Below are 18,361 nucleotides of genomic sequence, written 5' to 3'. Positions count from 1 at the left end.
AGTATTTGTAGAACTGACTGGACTCGCTAGAGCGGGGCTTGATAAAAAAGGATGATGTGTTGGCGGTGGCCCGCCGGCCGAAGTTGCTGTTGAGCCTGGTGGTCCCGAAGTAGCACTACCTGGAGGTAAGCCAGCAGCGGCGGCAGCAGCAGCTGCGGCAGACATGTGCACTGTTGGATGGATAGCTGTGGTCGCCTGATGGTGCTGCGACATAGTCATTTGCGTCTAAACAGGACAACAAACAAGAGTGTACGAGTAAATTAATGAAAAACCAAAAAAAAAAAAAAAACAAAAAAACAGAAGGAAAATGAGCAAAGAAAAACGAAAATTTCTTCGACATACCTGATGAATAGGTTGTTCCATTACTTTATCTGTATTTAGTCAGAGATAGGAGCGTACCGGCACTTGTGGATGGAGTGCCGGATGTACAAGAGTAGCGTGTTGCAAAGCAGCTGCTCCTGGTAATTCGGCGGCAGCAGCTGAATAAGCTAACGGATGATGCCATAACTCGGGTCCGCCCGGAAAGAAGGGACCTCCCAAATCTACAGAATGTAAAGGTAAATAGAAAAAGTTGGTTTCTATTAAAGATTATTTTTTTTGCTTTCAAAATGATTTATTTAATAAAAATGATATTTTATATAATTTTGAACGAAAAAATTTTATTTATCTCTCTGTTAAGCGCTTTTTTTTTCTAAAAGTTCGTCTGCTTTTTTTTTTCTTTTTCGTTTAAAGTCTTAAATTAAGCCTAATACTGCGGTTATTTACAAAACATTTCAAGTTTCTTTCTTAAGTCTTTTGTTTTAAATTTTTCTTTTTTATTTATTTTTGACAACCGTTAATTTTTTCTATTCATATATAGACAAGTATTTTTTTAATTTTATTTTATTTTTTTTTTTTATGTGAACGTGTATAGTATATATATATATATATATATATATATATGATATATATATATATGATATATATACATATAAATAGTATTATTATTCTGATAGAGAGAGAGAGAGAGAGAGAGAGAGAGAAATTGTATTCAAACATATGTCAAATGTTTATCGGTGTTCTTAAAGGTTTGGTGGTGACTAGTGATTTATTTATATTGTTGTTTTTGTTGTTGTTGTTGTTAGTTAATCAAGTGCTCACAATATATATATATATTTAGAGAAATTTGCTTAGGACTTTTTGGTATAATTTTTGTATTTGTTAATAATATTGGATTTAATTGTTGTTGTTGTTGTTGTTGTTGTTTGTTGCTAAATAAAATTCTGTGTGCTATTTGAAGCAATTTTTTGTTGTTGTAATTGTTTAATAAGGATTCAGTTTATTTATTTATTTTGTTTTTTCTTTTTGTTTTCATTTAAAAGTATAAATTTGTGCGCTTTTTATTTCGTTTTAACTGAAATGTTAATCAAATTAAATAATAACATGAATTATACACTACTGCTAATGTTATTTTATTATAAAACTAAAAAAAAAAAGAAGAAAACGAAAAAAAAAACAATGCATATAAATAAATAAAGAAAACATATAATAAATAAAATAAAGATGATAAGAAGGAAAACAAAAAGAAGAAAATCTACATACAAAAAAAACCAAAAATGATAACAAAATGAAGAAGAATTACTTTCGCTATATAGAGATGTTGAAATTGTATAACTTTTACTTAATTTTACTTACGTCCAGTGAGTGGGTGCATCAATGCAGGATGTGAGGCTGTTGTCGCTGTATTGGGCTGTGGTTTGGGTTTGCTCACTTTCGTGTTACTCTTGGCGAATTCCAAGCGTATTGTTTGGGGCATATCGGGATCGAAGCGTACACCCTGCTGTAAATTTAATTAATACAGCGGTTGATATTGTGATTTAGATTTTTTTCAATTTTTTTTTTTTTTTCTTTCTTAACATTTCATTCCATTTTCTCCAAACATTGTAAGTTATTTTGTATTGAATTTTGAAATTTTGTTTGGAATAAATTTCAATTTAAAGCAATGTCTTAATAATTCGCCAAAAATAATAATTTTTTTTTGCTCTGGTTTACAACAATGGGATCAAGAAATTTAGGAGATAAGAAGTACATGTAAGTCTGACCTGTTTCTTCTTCCCTAAAGTGTGATGAAGAGAGGGTTTTCAAAATTGTATTGAAGAAAAAGAATTTTATGTCCTTTCTGAGTTAATTTAGTTAATTCATAATTTTTGGTACTTTTGAAAATTTGTTTGTTAATAGTTTTTTGTAACGATTATTTAAAAACGTTTTTATATTTCCATATTTTTTATACCTCACACCATTCGTAAGACACGAATGTACGGATGTATGCAACACCCAGAAGGCCGTGAGATAGACCCAAAATTTTTTTATTTTTTATTATTAGATATATTTCAGCTTGTCTGTCCATCTGTCCGCTTGACGGTCTGTTCATCTTTCCGTCCGTTCGTATTGTTTTCTTGTTCAGACCGCCGTGATGTAGCTCAAGGGTTAACGCTACCGACCACTTGCCATATAAATTTGGTATTCCAATATATCCAATAGTTATATGAGGGGGGAGGGTGGTGTAGGGTATTTAATCTTGGGTCGTGCCACACTTTTACGTTTTTTTTGTAATTTCGGGAAGAGAGAGCAGAGAGATATTAAAAAAAATATGCGCTGAATTGCCATTAAAGGGTTGCATGACCCAATTTCTACCTTTTGTGTTTCAGATGTTAATGTAATCAGCCTTGAGGTATTTTTAAGTATAAAAAGTTTAAAGCTTTTCTTATTCCTTTTGTTTCGAGATGTTGTTTTTAGTTGCTTTCAGGTGTGGGGTAGTACTAGGAGGAATTTATTGTCTTTAAAATGCATATTAGGATTTAAACTTATCTAGCAATGGGGGAGGTAGGGTGTGATGAGTTTGTGTTAATTAAAACAAAAGATGGCTTATTCTAGCTCGTAATAATTGCACTCACACCGAATAAAACATATTTTCTTCTTTCTATAATTATTATCATGCGAAATAAATACAAAATACTAGAAACTTTTTAATTTTTTCCTTTTTTCTTTTGCATCTCTTCTTTTGTATTTGTATGGCATGTATCCAAATCGTGTCCAAATTATAATCTGACCAGATGTCGCTCGTCAGTATCACACTATAGAGAGTTATGTTTATCTTTGCAAAAGTCATTTCAGTTTCACTCAAATTTGCCGTTACAAGGAGCAAGAAGGTATCCTTAGTATCAGTAAGCCAAATACTTTTGTTTTTCCATCAATTGCATCCTCAAAATAATATATATCTTTACAGTTGAGCTAATCAGAACTTATAAGTTTCGGGTAGACCTAGATGTCTCTAAATCCAGGGAAAATTACTTACATTTTTAAAATTGAATATGTAAATACTTCACTCAATAAGTTCGTAGGATTACACGTAAATCTATAAATCGGTGATGCCTTAAAATCGTACGGGTGCGCCAACCCACAAATTAATTGAGTGACGTATATTTTTTATTTTTTTTTATCTATTTTCTTTTAATCACTGAAAGAGAGACACAGAGGTGGTGGCTGGTAATGGTAAAAGTTATTCGTTTAGTCAGAGAGCAGACACTTAAAAATGCACAAAGATTCGCATATGATATCATTTTCATATTTGTAAGTACTTATTGTCATTCTTAGGAAAGGAAAGAAGGAAGATAAAAAATAACGACGCATGCCTTTGATTAGGTGGGGAAATAAGCACTACTTGCAATGTTTTCCTTGAAATACGAAAAAGTTAGTCCCAGAAAACGAAAAAGTTAGCCGAGCAAACATTGGTTGCGTTTATGCCCGCATTTCTCAAAGTAAATCTGAACTTTGGTGGATAGCAGAGTTCTCCTTGACAGCATATATAAATTCAAGCATGTCAGCCTTTGATCTAAACACCGTTTGCTCGACACTTTGCTCACAATAGATATTTTTTGGTAACTTTAATTAGACAGTTAGATCAGTTAGTTCGCTACAGGACTCTAAGTTATTGTCGGAAATGAAAGAAAGGAGCTATTAGCAGTATCTTCATTGTCACGAGCGTGGTTGTCAGTAAAAGTAAGTGTCTTTTTCACAAATGGATATGTATAATGTGGCAAATGATTGAGGGATTGATTCGGCAGCAGACGATTAAAAGGAAAGTGACTCAATATTCTCCCTTTCAAAGATTTAAAACGAAATAATAGTACATTCAGCCTGCAACAATTTTGTGTGGATGTTTTGAAATGAAAAAAAAAAAAAAAACGAAAAGATATTTGGAAGATTAAAATGAAAGTTAAATTTCTATAAGAGATTTTTGCAAACTATCTCTAATTTTTCATAAATATTTTTGCCAATATTTTTGGCAGAGGATATGATTGCCAGGAATAACTCTTTAAAGCTTTTATTCGAATAATTTTTTCTTATATTGCTGCTCAATTTTCAAACAACAATTTCTTGAGTTCTTTGTCATTTGAAAAATTAATTAAGCAAAATATTTATATAATTTTTTTTTTGTTTTGTTTTTTTTTTGCTATATGTATATATGTATAAAGCTGCAACAAACCCTTTTCATTTCGTTACTACTACGTAAGTGACAGAAGCATTTCCATGAAGAATACACTTTCCAAGTGACTTGTACAAAAATCATATGCAAATGCGAAAAAACCAAACTAAAAGTAAATATTATAAAGCATACCGTGGTGTTCAGTGAAAATTGTATGTGAGATGTGTGATTGGGTGGATGGGTGGGTGAATATAATCATTCATATATTTTATAGAGAGAGACAGAGGTAGAGAGAGAGAGAAAGGGAGAAAGAGAGAGAAAGAGAGAGAAAGAGAGAGAAAGAGAGCGAGAGAGAGAGAGAGAGAGAGAGAGACAGAGATAGAGAGAGAGAAAGGGAGAAAGAGAGAGAAAGAGAGAGATAGATAGAGAGAGAGAGAGAGAGAGAGAGAGAGAGAGAGAGAGAGGGCAAGGCGTACATTCATTCATACATATGCATATTTGAATTTGTTGTAATAGTTTTTGAATAATACCAAGGTGCTATACAAAAAAATTTAGTGTGTTCTTACTTTCGATCATATGTTTGAAGAGTTGCTGGTTGATTGATTGATTGATTCGTAAAGAAAAGCGTATTATTTTAGGAAACTATAAAAACATTTTTAACGGTTTTTTTCACTTTTTTGGTTTCTCTAAAATGGTCACTAACTTGGTTCTGGACTTTTAAAATTGCTTTTTTTTTGCTCATATATAACATATATATTTTTATCAGGCAAACATAATTAAAATTTTTTGTGGCATTTTTGTTGTGCTTTCTCATAAAGATTTCTTCGTTTCTGTATGATTTTTTTTTTCTTTTTTATACAAAATAGTTTACAATTGATTGAAGTGGTGGTTGGAGTGTTTTAGGATTTCTTAGGAGGTGTTCTTCGTTGGTTTGTGGAGAGTGAAAATCGAGTGAGTAGTTTGCTTGTGTACTTTGAAATATTGAAAATTTTATTACCTGTAAATCTTGTTTGGCGGCTTCTGCGCCAGCCCTGGTATGGAATGTAACAAAACCCACAGGCTGTAAGAAACACGGTTTAAATAGCAAAGCGATTTAAGAAAACGACCGAAACTTACCGATGCTGTTTTACCATTTTTGCTAGTAACTTTTAAAAGAGATCCTTCATAACCCTAAAATGTAGGATAATTGTAAGTTTATTTATTTATTTTTTTTTAATTTTTTATAATTTAAGGTTACTCTTCTTTCACTTTAACAACACTCACCTCATAAGCTCTAAATAATAAATATAATTCACGAGGCTTAGCATCCATAGGTAAACCGCTTACGAAAAGGGTTCGAACCTGAAAGAATATTTAAGAAAAAAAAAAATGTAAATCAAAAATAGTGAAGTTACGAGATTTATGAAATAATTTGAAGACTTAAAAGCTGGCATAAATTTTTAGTTCTATTGCTTAACTATATACTTGAAAGAAATATTATAATAATGACTCTGTGAAAAGAGCTCATTAGCGTAACCGACCATACGCCCTGTCAATATTTGTCAGAGACAAAGTCATATCTGTATACATTGTATGTTTGTATGATCCAATAGCTGCAGCTTTGGCTGGGATGTAATAACATTCCCCATCGACTGTATGTGTAGAAATGCGTGCATGTATGGGTGCAGGACAACAAACTTTATCGCTAACGGAGACTACTGCACACAAATGATGGTCACCATGCTTAGATATATACTTACATACATATATATATATATATATATATATATGTGTATAGGTATAAAACGATGTATAAGGGAAGAGAAGGGGAAGCACTTACCGGTTTGAGACATGCAACCCTGCTCTCATGTATTCGTAAGCAACCTTTTAAAGGTTTGTCGAAGTTTGCTAAAATGGGTTTTTGTTCGTTTCTTTAAAGATATGAAATTTCCTTTTTTAAGTTTCAAGTCCGCTCTTGTCCCTAAGCGGATATATTATAACGAGTTTACTTTTTATGTATAGTTTTTCAGCCTACGCTTGTGTGTGCATTTAGGGAGATGTTTATAGTTTCGAGGTGTCTGTATATTGGCTTTTTAAGTAGATACATATGCTGCGCCGTTAAAACGTGTTTTATCGCAAAAATCTTATTTTTGCGTCATTTGATTATATTGCCGTACTAAATAGGGCCACACTTTGTTTACGTAGATAAACATATGTTTATACATTAAAAGGCACGATTATAGTTTGCGGCAGTTAACTAAAGAGTTATTTACTTTCATTTATATTAATTATATTAAAAAAAAAATTTAATTTTGAAAATAGAAAGAGACAGAGAGAGAGAGAGAGAGAGAGAGAGGGGCAGAGAGAAAATATGGACTTCAAAATGTTTTACTTATTATTGTAAGAATTTGAATCCACCCGAAACTCCATTTGATCGTTCCAACTGCCACAGTCGCCGCCGCATGGCGCAACAGATAAGATTTGGAACTACCAGGTCGGTGTGAGATCAAATTTCAATGTGGCAGATCGTATCTTGTCTTGTAATGTCTACAGCTGCCTAAGATATTGAGTCAGACGAAACCCTCTGGTTAGTAAGTCCAATTTGCGAGACCATCTTGTATCCTTTAAAGGGCCAAACAACAGAGCTGGGATACAAGATGTGAAAGTTTAGCTACGGTCCAAGCGTTTCCAGTATTTCCCGAAAGCCAGAATCCTTCATTCAGGATTTCTGTCGCACCCACGCCACTTTTTCAATGTGTACGGCCGTTCTTTGTGTATGCGACTTATTGGCATCGATATCCTTATTTCCGTGGGTTCATATTATATGTTCATGGTTTCGGACTATAATATATAGGATTATCGACTTGGCGCCACGTTTGCCATTTTTACTCTTGCATTGCGATTATTCAAAGTTCTTGAGTGAGAGCCATCCAACTTTTGATCGTTTGACCTTGAAGGAAAACGAGCCCCAAAATCTTGTCTTTTATAGTTCGAACCTCCAGTGTTCATGTTAGGTATAATAGCTTTAATTGATTCATTAAAAAAAGCGTCTTCCAGCTTTATTTAAAAGGGAAACCCAAGACGATATGTCATTGTAAATTTTTCAAAAAACTAGAAGGCGCTAGCGTTGTCATTTTTTAATATTTTCCCTAAACAATTTTGCTTTTTTTTGTTACTTAACTATATGACCGACAACCTCCCAAAACGTGACTGGTCTGCTACCTTTCCTTCCATCCAAAAAAGTTGTCAAAAGACCACTTGTTTTGGAATGCTGCAGTAATGCGACCCCTTAAGACAATTTCTTTACAGCGAAAAACATTTAAAGTTTACAAAAAATTGTTTCTTTCACTATTAGCGATCAATATTATCTGACTTGTGTTGTTGCTTTTTTCGGTTTTTATCGTTTGACGTAAATTTCCTATTCGAACCTTACTAGCGAAGACATTTACGGGCTACCTTAAAAGAGCTTCGTTAAGTAGTTAGAATTGAGATATGGTTGGACGTGGAAGACTACTCCGGCCAAACTAGGGGAAGTAAAATACTTTTGTGGACGCCTCACGAATGAAATTCTAGTTTGCGGAACATTTTTAACCTACACAACTCTTTTCGGGCCTTTACAGAGCTCTGTTGAATTAGGTGGTATGTGTCTTTGCTAAAATAATCTTGAATTTCTCTTCACACGCTTAAATTTTGACATTTTACCTTTATTTTATTTGAGTTTAGTTCAGTAATTCTTTACATGTTTATTTTCATTAAATTTTACTGTAGTATTTTTATTATTAATTTATTTATTTGTTTACTATTTATTTATTGTTTATTTATCTTTAATTATTTTTTACTTATTTTCTTATTCCTTATATTTTTTTTATTTTATTTTATTTATTTATTTTTTTTTGTAAGAACAACGTTGATTGTTGGTTTGGTTTTTTTTTTTTTTTTTAAGTACGATATTAAATGAGAATGGCAAGCAATTACGTCAAAACAGGCATTTGCTATTAATTGGAGCATTAAATTTTGTTACAATAATGCTAATTAGAAGCAGGAATATAACAAGTAGTTTAACGCCCAAAACACCATAAAGTGCTTGGAGTTTATGAAGAACTGTGACGTTTCATGGCTGTCATCAGGATAGCAAAGCATAGAAGCTATTTCAAGCTAAATTCCAACTTAATTTTTTGGCATAAGGATTTTTCTATGCATAGTTTTTCTCTTTCAAAATATTATATGTACGGTACCTACCACCCCAGGCCGGGAGGATGAGGAATACATACATTTTGTGCAGAAGTTTTGCAACACTCACGAAGCAGCGTCAGAGAGATCCCAAAAAGTATGTTTTATTCTTGATGACTCCTAAATTCTGAATCGATGTCAGCATGTCCGTCTGGCTGTCTAGGCATTGTTTATAATGGTTTTCAGGCTGCAGCAATGAAAATATCGCCAATTGAGAATGGGCCGAATCAATCGAAAGACGTGCTTGTAACGTAAAGCAAACTGAGACCATCTCTGCTTTCAAAAGCAAAAAGGAAAAATTTGCTTTCTTGTTTATGCTACACAAACGCCATCCATTAGAAGGCGAACACGGTGGATATAACAGATTCGACCACGGCCGGATATAATTTTTTTTCTTATTTTAATAATTAATTTCGTCCAGGTATATAAATGATTTAAATTGTTTGTTTTGTGCAATTTGCATTTTTTATAGTCAAAAGTTAAAAAAAGAACGCTTCAGGATCTTACCAAAGTTTAAAAAGGTTCAAATAATGAGTAAATAAATTGTATATAAACGATAATAACTTAGGGGGTTGCACATAATCAACGAGCATAAAATTACTGAAATTATTATTACGTTTATTACCGAAGGATGAAGGGTATATTCATTTTATCAAAACGTTTGCAATGCAAAGAAGCAAGCTTCAGAGAATTCACAAAAAATATGTATATATATATATGTATATATATATTGTAGATTAGCGTCAAATTCTGAATAGGTTTGAGCATGTCCGTCTGTCTGTCGTTCTGTGTAATCTCTGCTGTAAACGTTCTCGTGATCGCAAAAATGAAGCTGTCGACTTCACACGCTGAGAGCTCTTGCACGCACACTCGTATTCAAAATGGGTCAGGTCGGTCGATAGACACGCCTATAGTACCCCGTAAACAGAGAATATCTCTCTTAGCGTATATTTTGTGGGCAATGATCTAGTACCCGTACCAAAATGGACTAAATTTACCACGCCTACCCAATATTGTAGGATGCGAAAATTAAATTTTTCTGTTTAATACCTTTAAAAAGTTCAGAAGCATGCTTCAAACCCCCCTGTTCGTGTGTTCATCGGTCTGTCTGTCCAACAGTGCAGTATTTGTGGTAAACATTCACCCGTTCGCAAAGATGAAGATATCGCATACAAAAATTTGCAAGAGATTTTAAAAATGACCCAAAATGTTCAAAGGACACGCCTGCTACACCCAGACGCCGATGTAACAAAAACAATAATCATCTCTGCTTTCCGTGTCTTTTGCTCGCTACACGTACACTACACACTGCTTTTTCTGTTAGTCTCTCTTCGACGATCGTTTTGCTTTCTTACTCTAATTGGAAACGTTTAAGAATGAAATGGCATTCCGCGGGTTAAGTGGCCATTAGTGGGTAAAAAAAATTCCATATAAGAATAATGTAAACGGATATGTCAGTAATATTAGTAAACAATTCATCTTGTATGTTTGTAGAGTAAGCAACTAATGTATTTTTGTTTTATTACAATTGTTACTCAATATACTTGTATTAAATAATTTATTATTATTATATTTTATATAGTTGTATTAAATAATTTATTATGTGTTTTTTATGGTAAAGTTTTAAAACATGTAAAATGTATAAATTAAAAAGTTGACTCGTGTCAAGTTAAAATCATTAAGCAAAAGGTATGCTATTAAATAAATTATTTGACGGACGGATATTTTTTCTTTGTTTTTTTTTTTTTTCGTTTTGAATGGAAATGGAAATGCATCGTTTTAATTTTTTAACAGGAATGATTGTTTTATTTTTATTTATTTTTTTTTAAAGCTAATAAACTCTTAAGTAACCGATGTTGTTGCTGTTGTTTATACGCTTAAGCCTACCTTTGGCCAGTTAGTTTGTTTTACGTACGTTACGCTTTCCTAATGTTCTAAAAGTAGGCCGTTGTTGTAAATGTTGTGTATTTCATACACAGTGCAAACGCAAACAACCGTCAACTTGAAATTCCAAAACTTGACCAGTAAAACCACAAAATTCACTTACAAAGTGTTTCACTACCCTCTCTCTTTCTGCGGCATAAAAGCAAAGCTAAAGTTATTAGCTTTGGAGGTGGAAATGCGGAAACGCGGAAACTATACATATAAGCGATGCGATGTATGCATGCACAAGTGTATGATTGAAAAACTTACGAGAGATGCAAGAAAGAGACAAAAAGAAATAGAAAAAGGAAGAGAGAGAGAGAGAGAGAGAGAGAGAGAGAGAGAAATTTTCAAACTAAAAGTCAAGTGCACTGTAAGCACAAATCAAATCAAACCCTTTAGTAAAGCTAAAGCTTTTTCAATGAATGGATAGCTATAGCTATAGAGGCAGCGCACAAACACATCTATGCAAATGCAAATGCAATGTAACAATACAAGCAATTGCAAGCACATGTCGAGCACTTAAAAAACGAGTTTACAATACGCGACTCTTTAAAGTATTAAATAAGCACTGCAAACACATACGCAAGCACAAGTGTTTTGCTCTGTTTTGCTGCTTGTTCTTACTTCGCTTCAATGGCTGCTATCTTTCAATCTCCGACTGATAATATGCTTATTTTGTTGCAACTATTTATACTATTGTTCTTTGTTGACCAGACACGACATGCATAAATACATATACAATACCTATATATATATATATATATATATATACATGTATGCATAAGCGAATATATGTTGTTTTATGTTTGTGTGTCAAATTAAAGCATTTTGTAAACGAACTTCCCACGAAAGTGTGTCTTGATACACAAATATTCATTCCGTACGAATTGTTATGTTTGTAAACGCTTTAAAGTTTTCCAAAATTTATACACACACGTCTACATGCCTGCATATATCGGTGTACTTTGAAATATTCCCCTCATGGACCCGCTCATGAGACGCTATAAATGAGAATGGGGTAAGTTGCAAAATTGATTTACCTCAGAAAAATACAAGTTAATCCCGATGGCGGTTAGAATTTTTTTTTATAGAATCAAAGAGAGTAGAGTTGTTTGTGTCTATAACAAATTTTCAGAAGAGTAAAGCATCAAAGTAAAATTTTCTACAAGATTTTCATGCACACGTCTCTCATACAGCACAGTTCTTGGGTAAACGGGCTACAGGTACAAAACGCTACAAAATTTGCCATTACTAAAACACGGACATATGTACATGTGTATTTTGAATTTTTGTATTCCACCATAATGTGTTGAATCTCACGTTTTTATACCCTACACCAACCTGTGGTATATTAAGTTTGTGTGGATGTGTATAACACCTAAAAATACACGAGATAGACACACACATTTTATTATATCAACCGAACTTGTACGTTCGTCTGTCTGTGTGTCCGTCTGTCCGTTTTGCATTCAACATAAAGGTCGTAATTTTTTAATATATTTTTATGAAATTTTGGTACGCTGACATGTTCTGGCCCAAGTACGAAAGCTATTAGAAACGGTACATCGCGGAACACTTTTTCGACCACTTCCACTATACGGTCTATGAAGTGTTGTAGAGCAGTCAGTCAATGGTGGACCGTGGTCCATTGTAGTGTCTTTATTTGAATTTTTTATAACATTCTGAAGTAAGTTATTTTTACATTTATGTGTATGTATTTTTGGAATGAAGTTTCCCCTATCATAAAATCTTACTGTTTAAGATTTGATTTCGATGTTTTAGCAAACATGATGAGTACGCTTTACGTGACTTAAATACATTCTACTCATTGTGAACGCTTTAAATTAGCAGTAAAGAAAAAATAAGTCTAAACAAAGAAAAAATTCTCAAAGTTGTTTGTTTTTAGTTAAATTTTTATTACGTAACTGAAGCCAATCCTTAGTGAAACACTTGCAGTTAGTGAATGCGAATGTCTGCCACGCCTAGAAGGAGAGATACTTCTCTTGTTCTCATTTTCATCATTTCGTAATTTTTTAAATACATTTGCAGGGGTATGCTTGGACTACAGAGATCCATTTTATAAGAAATATTTTTCTGTACGATGTAAAGTAAGCCGGCTTTATGTGACAAATCCATCTAAGTTTTCGGTGAATTTAATTCTTGATGACGAAAATTGATGAAACACGGTATTTAGGGAAATCGTGTACGGTATTTAAGAATCGTTCCTGCCAGAGAGTAATATATTCGTTCCGTAAAAGTCAATCTCTAATGCGAACTATTTTTCTTTTTTTTTATGCTGATTCTTCCAACTTGGTATAAATGAAACTTTATTTATATTTTAATTTATGAAATTTGTTATGATTTTAATTTATGAACTCATTCGTTTTCTATCGAACTTTAGTTGAACTAAAATTTTACATACATATATTTTCCCTTTTGTTTTCGTTTTCGTTTTCATTTTTATTTTTCTTTTAATTTTAATTAGTTATTAAAGTTTATGCGTGCATGAGATATTTTCGAATAATTGGGTTAAACTTCAAGTAAAATGATGTGTGTATGTACGTATGTACGATCGCTTATGTTTCAGAAAATAATTAAGGTAGAGATTAAAAGCTTATAACTAAACAACTGTGTGTGGATGTTTTTGGAACAAACTACTTAAACATATACAGAAACATTCAACTATTGGAATAATTGTTTGTTGTCCGACCTTAGAAGTGAACAAGTAAAAATGCCCTAATTGACCGCGGCTTAAGATGAAATACTTTATGCTGCCCTCCCTACAGTTGTTCATATAATGACTTTTCAAAATCAGACGTTATATGGTAAATGATTGAAACCGTGCTCCCGCCCGAGCCTTTCTCAACAGTGTTCGTCCAGCGTTCGTGGGTCAAAGCGCACTCCTTCGGCCTGTAAATTGAAGACAAGAAAACAAATCGAACAGAGGGGAAGGCTGACAGATGAACAAATGGACAGACAGACAGATATGATAAATGAGCTGAAACCCTTTCGTACGTTGCATATATCCGCATAAACTTAATGTACCCACAAGTGATGTGTAGTATAAAAAGAAAATATTTAACGATAAATATAATATCTGAGTCTAACTATGTCTAATCAGAATGGAATGAAAGCTTGCAGCGAGCCAGCGAGTTGTTCTGGACCAAGCCCTAGCAGAGAAAGTAATGCGAAAGTTTTACTTTACAACACACTGTCGCCAATTCTCCGCAAGACATTGATACTTGATATCGTGTCTGAAATCTTCGATTAACTTTTCACAGCACTTTACATCAACGCTTGCGATAGCTGCAAGGTTGAAAAGTGCAAAGGTATTTTGGTCTGGAAATTGACGGGTAATCAAACTTCCTTAGTCAACAACAGTCGCATATGTATTTTAAATTTGTAGGGAAAGGTTTAAAATAAAAAACATCTTTTTTTTCTAGAGACGAGGGTAAATATTAAATTGTGAGTAGGCTTAGGCTACTGCTGGGCTGGCAGTACGATTTACTTTCGCGGTAGAGCAAAACTCTGATGGATTAAAGGCTCTTTACACTATTGTTTTCATTGTGTATTTTGCACAATCACTTTGCAATCGTTTTGTGCTTTGAGTTTTCTTTTTAAATTTTTCTTTCCATTTTTGGATTACGGCAAAGCCAGAGAAAAACATAACGAAAAGTAGTGTTAATTAAAATTTTTCTTCTCAATTAAGTCATAAAAACAGAACAAATTTTCTTTTATATCGTTATCTCACATAGACTTAGTCACTTAGTAGCTTTGCTACTTTACCTTACATTAGCATTATTAATTAGTTAGTCGATCATGTAAATATAACTCAAGAACGATATCGAAAAGCTCTTGCGTGAGCCGGAACTGTTCGGAACGAACCGGATATGGAATTTTTTTGAATGAAACTAAAACTGTTACTACTTATCTCCATTTCTCGATCGACTGATTTCAACCTTCATTTCAAGCTTCATATGTTCTCCTAAAATTTTAATGGAATTTTATACCCTGTTCACGTCAATTTTTTCGAAAAATCCAAACTAGATTAGCAGCTCCTAAAAAGACTACATGCTTCACAAGTCATTGAAGAAGTCATTGAAAAACGATTCGTTCTTTTTTTTTTCTTGGAAGGACTCGTTCTTTCTTCTCTGTCAGGGACATGTATTTTTTTTTTTAGTTAACATTTTTTAAAAAGCTTACGGTTATCACTGGATAATGAAAAATATTTCAAAAACAATTTGTTTTTTTTTCCTAAGGCGAAAGAATGCCATAAAAAAATTGATTTTCGAAAAGAGCTGCTGCTCTTGAGTCAATTAAACAAACGTTTTATTCAAGTTCTTTAACTAATTTGTAAATATTTGCCAAAAAATTGTTTCAAAGCATTATTCGATACATTCGAGTAAATGATCCCTAAATTCATGCTCACGAGATGGCCTTATTCCTTAATTGAATTAAATTTCAAAGTGTTCGCGCTCGTGACTTTTAAAAAGGTACGTGTTTCCATTCAAGCAGTTTTCTAATTACTTGGACAAAAATCATAGCGCGTTGCTTTGGCTTTCAAGTCTCGAAATTCCTTTAAGTGAAAGGGTAAAGAGGCATAATCAACTCATGCTTAATTTATGAAATTATCATTTTTTTACAACATTGTTAGCTTTTTTTCTTTCCTTCTCACAAGGCCTTTCAACGCCTATGCCTAATACGCTTATGTCATATATGTTATGCTTGTGCGTTAGAGGCAAGAAGCAAAAAACAATCGATCCTTGTATGTAATGTAAACATACAAATATATATGTTTTTTGTATGAATGACTATCTGTATGCAAGTGTTTTTGAATAATTGCGTACCTTTTTTGCTGCTGCTGCTTGCGTATAAGAATTTGAAAGTGAGCTCTCGTAAGGAAAACTTCAATACAAAATATTATTAGAATGCGTCTGCATATGACAGGCGGCAAGCAATACGGCTTGCAACGTTGTTTTGCTTATGACATGGTTATGGTTACGAATTTGGTCTTGCAGAGAGTTATGGATGCATAGGCAAACAAGCCGGCAAGCAAGCAAGGAAAAGAGAAAGAAAATACTATTGAAAGAATTGCATGCATTTATCCAAAGATTGCAGCAGTCAAGCAATGTACATTTTTTGCACATTTTAATGAAATCTTGTGCATAATCAATAATAATATCAACACATTAACACTTCCTGCTATCGAAAAGTTTATTGAAGCTGGTAAAGAGATAAATGTTTTGTCTCCTACAGTGATAAACAGAAAAAAGATACAGAAATATACAATTTTCTACAACAAGACACTAAACCAATATGAGATAAGGGGGGTGGGTTTGTTAAAGGCAAACAATATAAGCGAACAAATAACTGAACTATTACTCATGTTACGATGGAGAGAAGAAAAAATTCAATCAATTTAAAATATTATCTATGTACGCGCGAAGCTTCTTAACAAAATGTTTTCCTTTTTATTTCGAATTTTGCGTGGAAGCACAATTGCAGCTAGAGCTCATTTTGTTCTCATCCTGCCATACAAGCAATTGCGTCCTTTCACATGACGAACTCGCGTACCTAGGCGTTGTCAGAAAGACATTGAGTTACTTGGCCTTGCTCTACTATGCTGATAGATTAATATTCTGCTCAGGATTATATCAAAGCTAATGGGCGAAGTTTCTTTTGTAGCTTGCAAATTCGATAAATCTTAAAAGTGGCTGCGGGTGCTTATAAAACCTACTGCTGCTTGATAGAGGTCGGAAAGAAAACTGGAAAAGCTGAGAGAGGTTCCTTCGAAATTGATCTGCGAAGCTGTTTCTCTCCATCATCACTTGTTGTTTACTAAATACGTAGCCATGCGACAGAGGATTCTGCACGAACGAAAGGCCCCGTGTCACATAGTTAACTGCTATGCCCATGAATGCGTTCTTTTAATGATTACTATTATTAATATAAAATAACATCCAGGCATTTATATATTATATTATATATGTGAGTCACTTTGTAGGTTCGAATTTCATGGCGGTAGAGCATATTTGGTCGTAGTTGCAATGAGTGCTCAATCGATAGAAGCACAACACTTACCGATTGGGCACAGACCGACCAAACTGCAGCCACTCCCTATCACTTTTTCTCATCTTCTTTCTATCCATGCTACGCGTAAAGGGGAAGCGAAAAGGGACTAGACGAAATTTGATAGCGTATTTGGCGAATGTGAACCAGCGATTTTGAAAGCTAAGAATCAATTGCGTGTTTATGCAGAGGCAATATATGAATGCGGAAATGCGGGAATATAGGAAGCATAAGATATATACACATATATAAAGTCTATATACCTTCTCTTCTTCCAACATTATTGTTATTGTAAAACAGAGACACCCTTAAGTTCATACAGAATTAAGATGGAAGATATGATGGATTATGATTTGCTTCTCTTCGAATTATTTCAGTTTCCAAGTCATCTCCCTTTTCACTTGCTGTCCATATTTTACACCTACTTCTGCCGTGAATAGGGATAGAGATGCAAGTTGAAGCAAACTCAAAAAGCCCCAAAAATTTATAGAATAATTCAAAATTCAATATTATTAAATTTTATTATTATCTTGCATTAGCTTGTGAAGGCTTCCATTTAAAAATTGTAAAATAAATAAATAGATATTGATAAGGGATATTAATGATGGCTTTGTTTATTTTAAAACTTGAGTTAAACTTTCTTTTGGACATGCCTTAGACAGATAGATATTAGCATTTAAATAGTATCTTGCATTATATGCACATAAGTATGTGTAGCCAGTTACTGTCAATGTTTATAAATCTCTTAGGAACACGAGCGTTGTGTTTACATACATCGTCTCTAAATAAGATGAAATAAACATAATAATGTTTAGATATTTTATAAAATTTTCCGAAACCAAATATTTATAGTGTAATGTTAAGTAAAACTTTTGTTGCTATTGTTGTTGCTCTTGCGTGATATATATTCCCAATGTAAACTATATTATAAGAGGGCAAAAAAGTAAATTTTAATCTACGACACAATACCAAAAACTTGAATATAATGTGCATCTATGTGGACCTTTGTGTGTATGTGTGTGCCTATAAATGTATATGTGAAATCTGAGAGTGAGGGGTTAAGAAGTGTGTGAGAAAAACGAAATAACAAACACCGGGCAACAATGTCAGAAAATGGAAAATGTTTGAAAGTAAAACTTTGTTTTCATACACATACATATATATATATATTAAAACTTTGCTGCCTTTACATCAGAGAGAGAGAGAGATGAGAGACAGTTGAACGAATTTACCAAAAAAAAAAAAAAGAAAAGAAAACAATGTATTTACGTGCAAACAAAATTATTGATGACGAACCAGAATGACATACCGTTCTGTGCCACGATTGCAAGGAGCAAAATTTGAGAGGAAAGGAAGCCTTGCACGAAACAAAACAAAACAAATGTTTGCTATTTGAAATTAACTAAAACGGAAAATATTTAGTGGGCCTTTTCTTACACGGAAGGCACGGAAGGCACGGAAAGCATAGAGAACACGAAAAAATTAGTAATTAGTGCTAATGCCTTTTAAATATCAAACAGAGGAGTCGTTGGGATCTCTTCATACCGATATTAAAACTACATTTTCAATAAAGTATATATACGTGAGTTGTAAGCGGATATTTTTCCTTTCTTTAAATGTGGACAGAACACGTTTTTGATATATGAACGCAAAGTGTAAAGCAGGGCCGTTTTAGATGACTGCAATTCTCTC

General features: G+C 33.2%; 1 protein-coding gene across 1 annotated transcript in view; it reads right to left on the bottom strand.

The window, feature by feature from the left end:
* Positions 1-133: 133 nt before the first annotated feature.
* Positions 134-18,361, bottom strand: part of LOC119639591 (protein couch potato) — a gene marked incomplete at its 5' end in the record, with an annotated part of 88,923 nt that continues 70,695 nt past the window's right edge. Inside the window, 6 exons of the mRNA XM_038037063.1 lie at positions 134-225; positions 343-542; positions 1,675-1,816; positions 5,463-5,525; positions 5,582-5,635; positions 5,729-5,806. Of these exons, the coding sequence (XP_037892991.1) occupies positions 382-542; positions 1,675-1,816; positions 5,463-5,525; positions 5,582-5,635; positions 5,729-5,806 (498 nt within the window). The remainder of the gene's footprint in view (positions 226-342; positions 543-1,674; positions 1,817-5,462; positions 5,526-5,581; positions 5,636-5,728; positions 5,807-18,361) is intronic.

The sequence above is a fragment of the Glossina fuscipes genome, unplaced genomic scaffold (genome assembly GCF_014805625.2).
Source record: "Glossina fuscipes isolate IAEA_lab_2018 unplaced genomic scaffold, Yale_Gfus_2 112, whole genome shotgun sequence".
Lineage (NCBI taxonomy): Eukaryota > Metazoa > Arthropoda > Insecta > Diptera > Glossinidae > Glossina > Glossina fuscipes.
The sequence above is the reverse complement of the archived record's forward strand: the minus strand, read 5'-3'. Positions and strand labels throughout refer to the sequence as shown.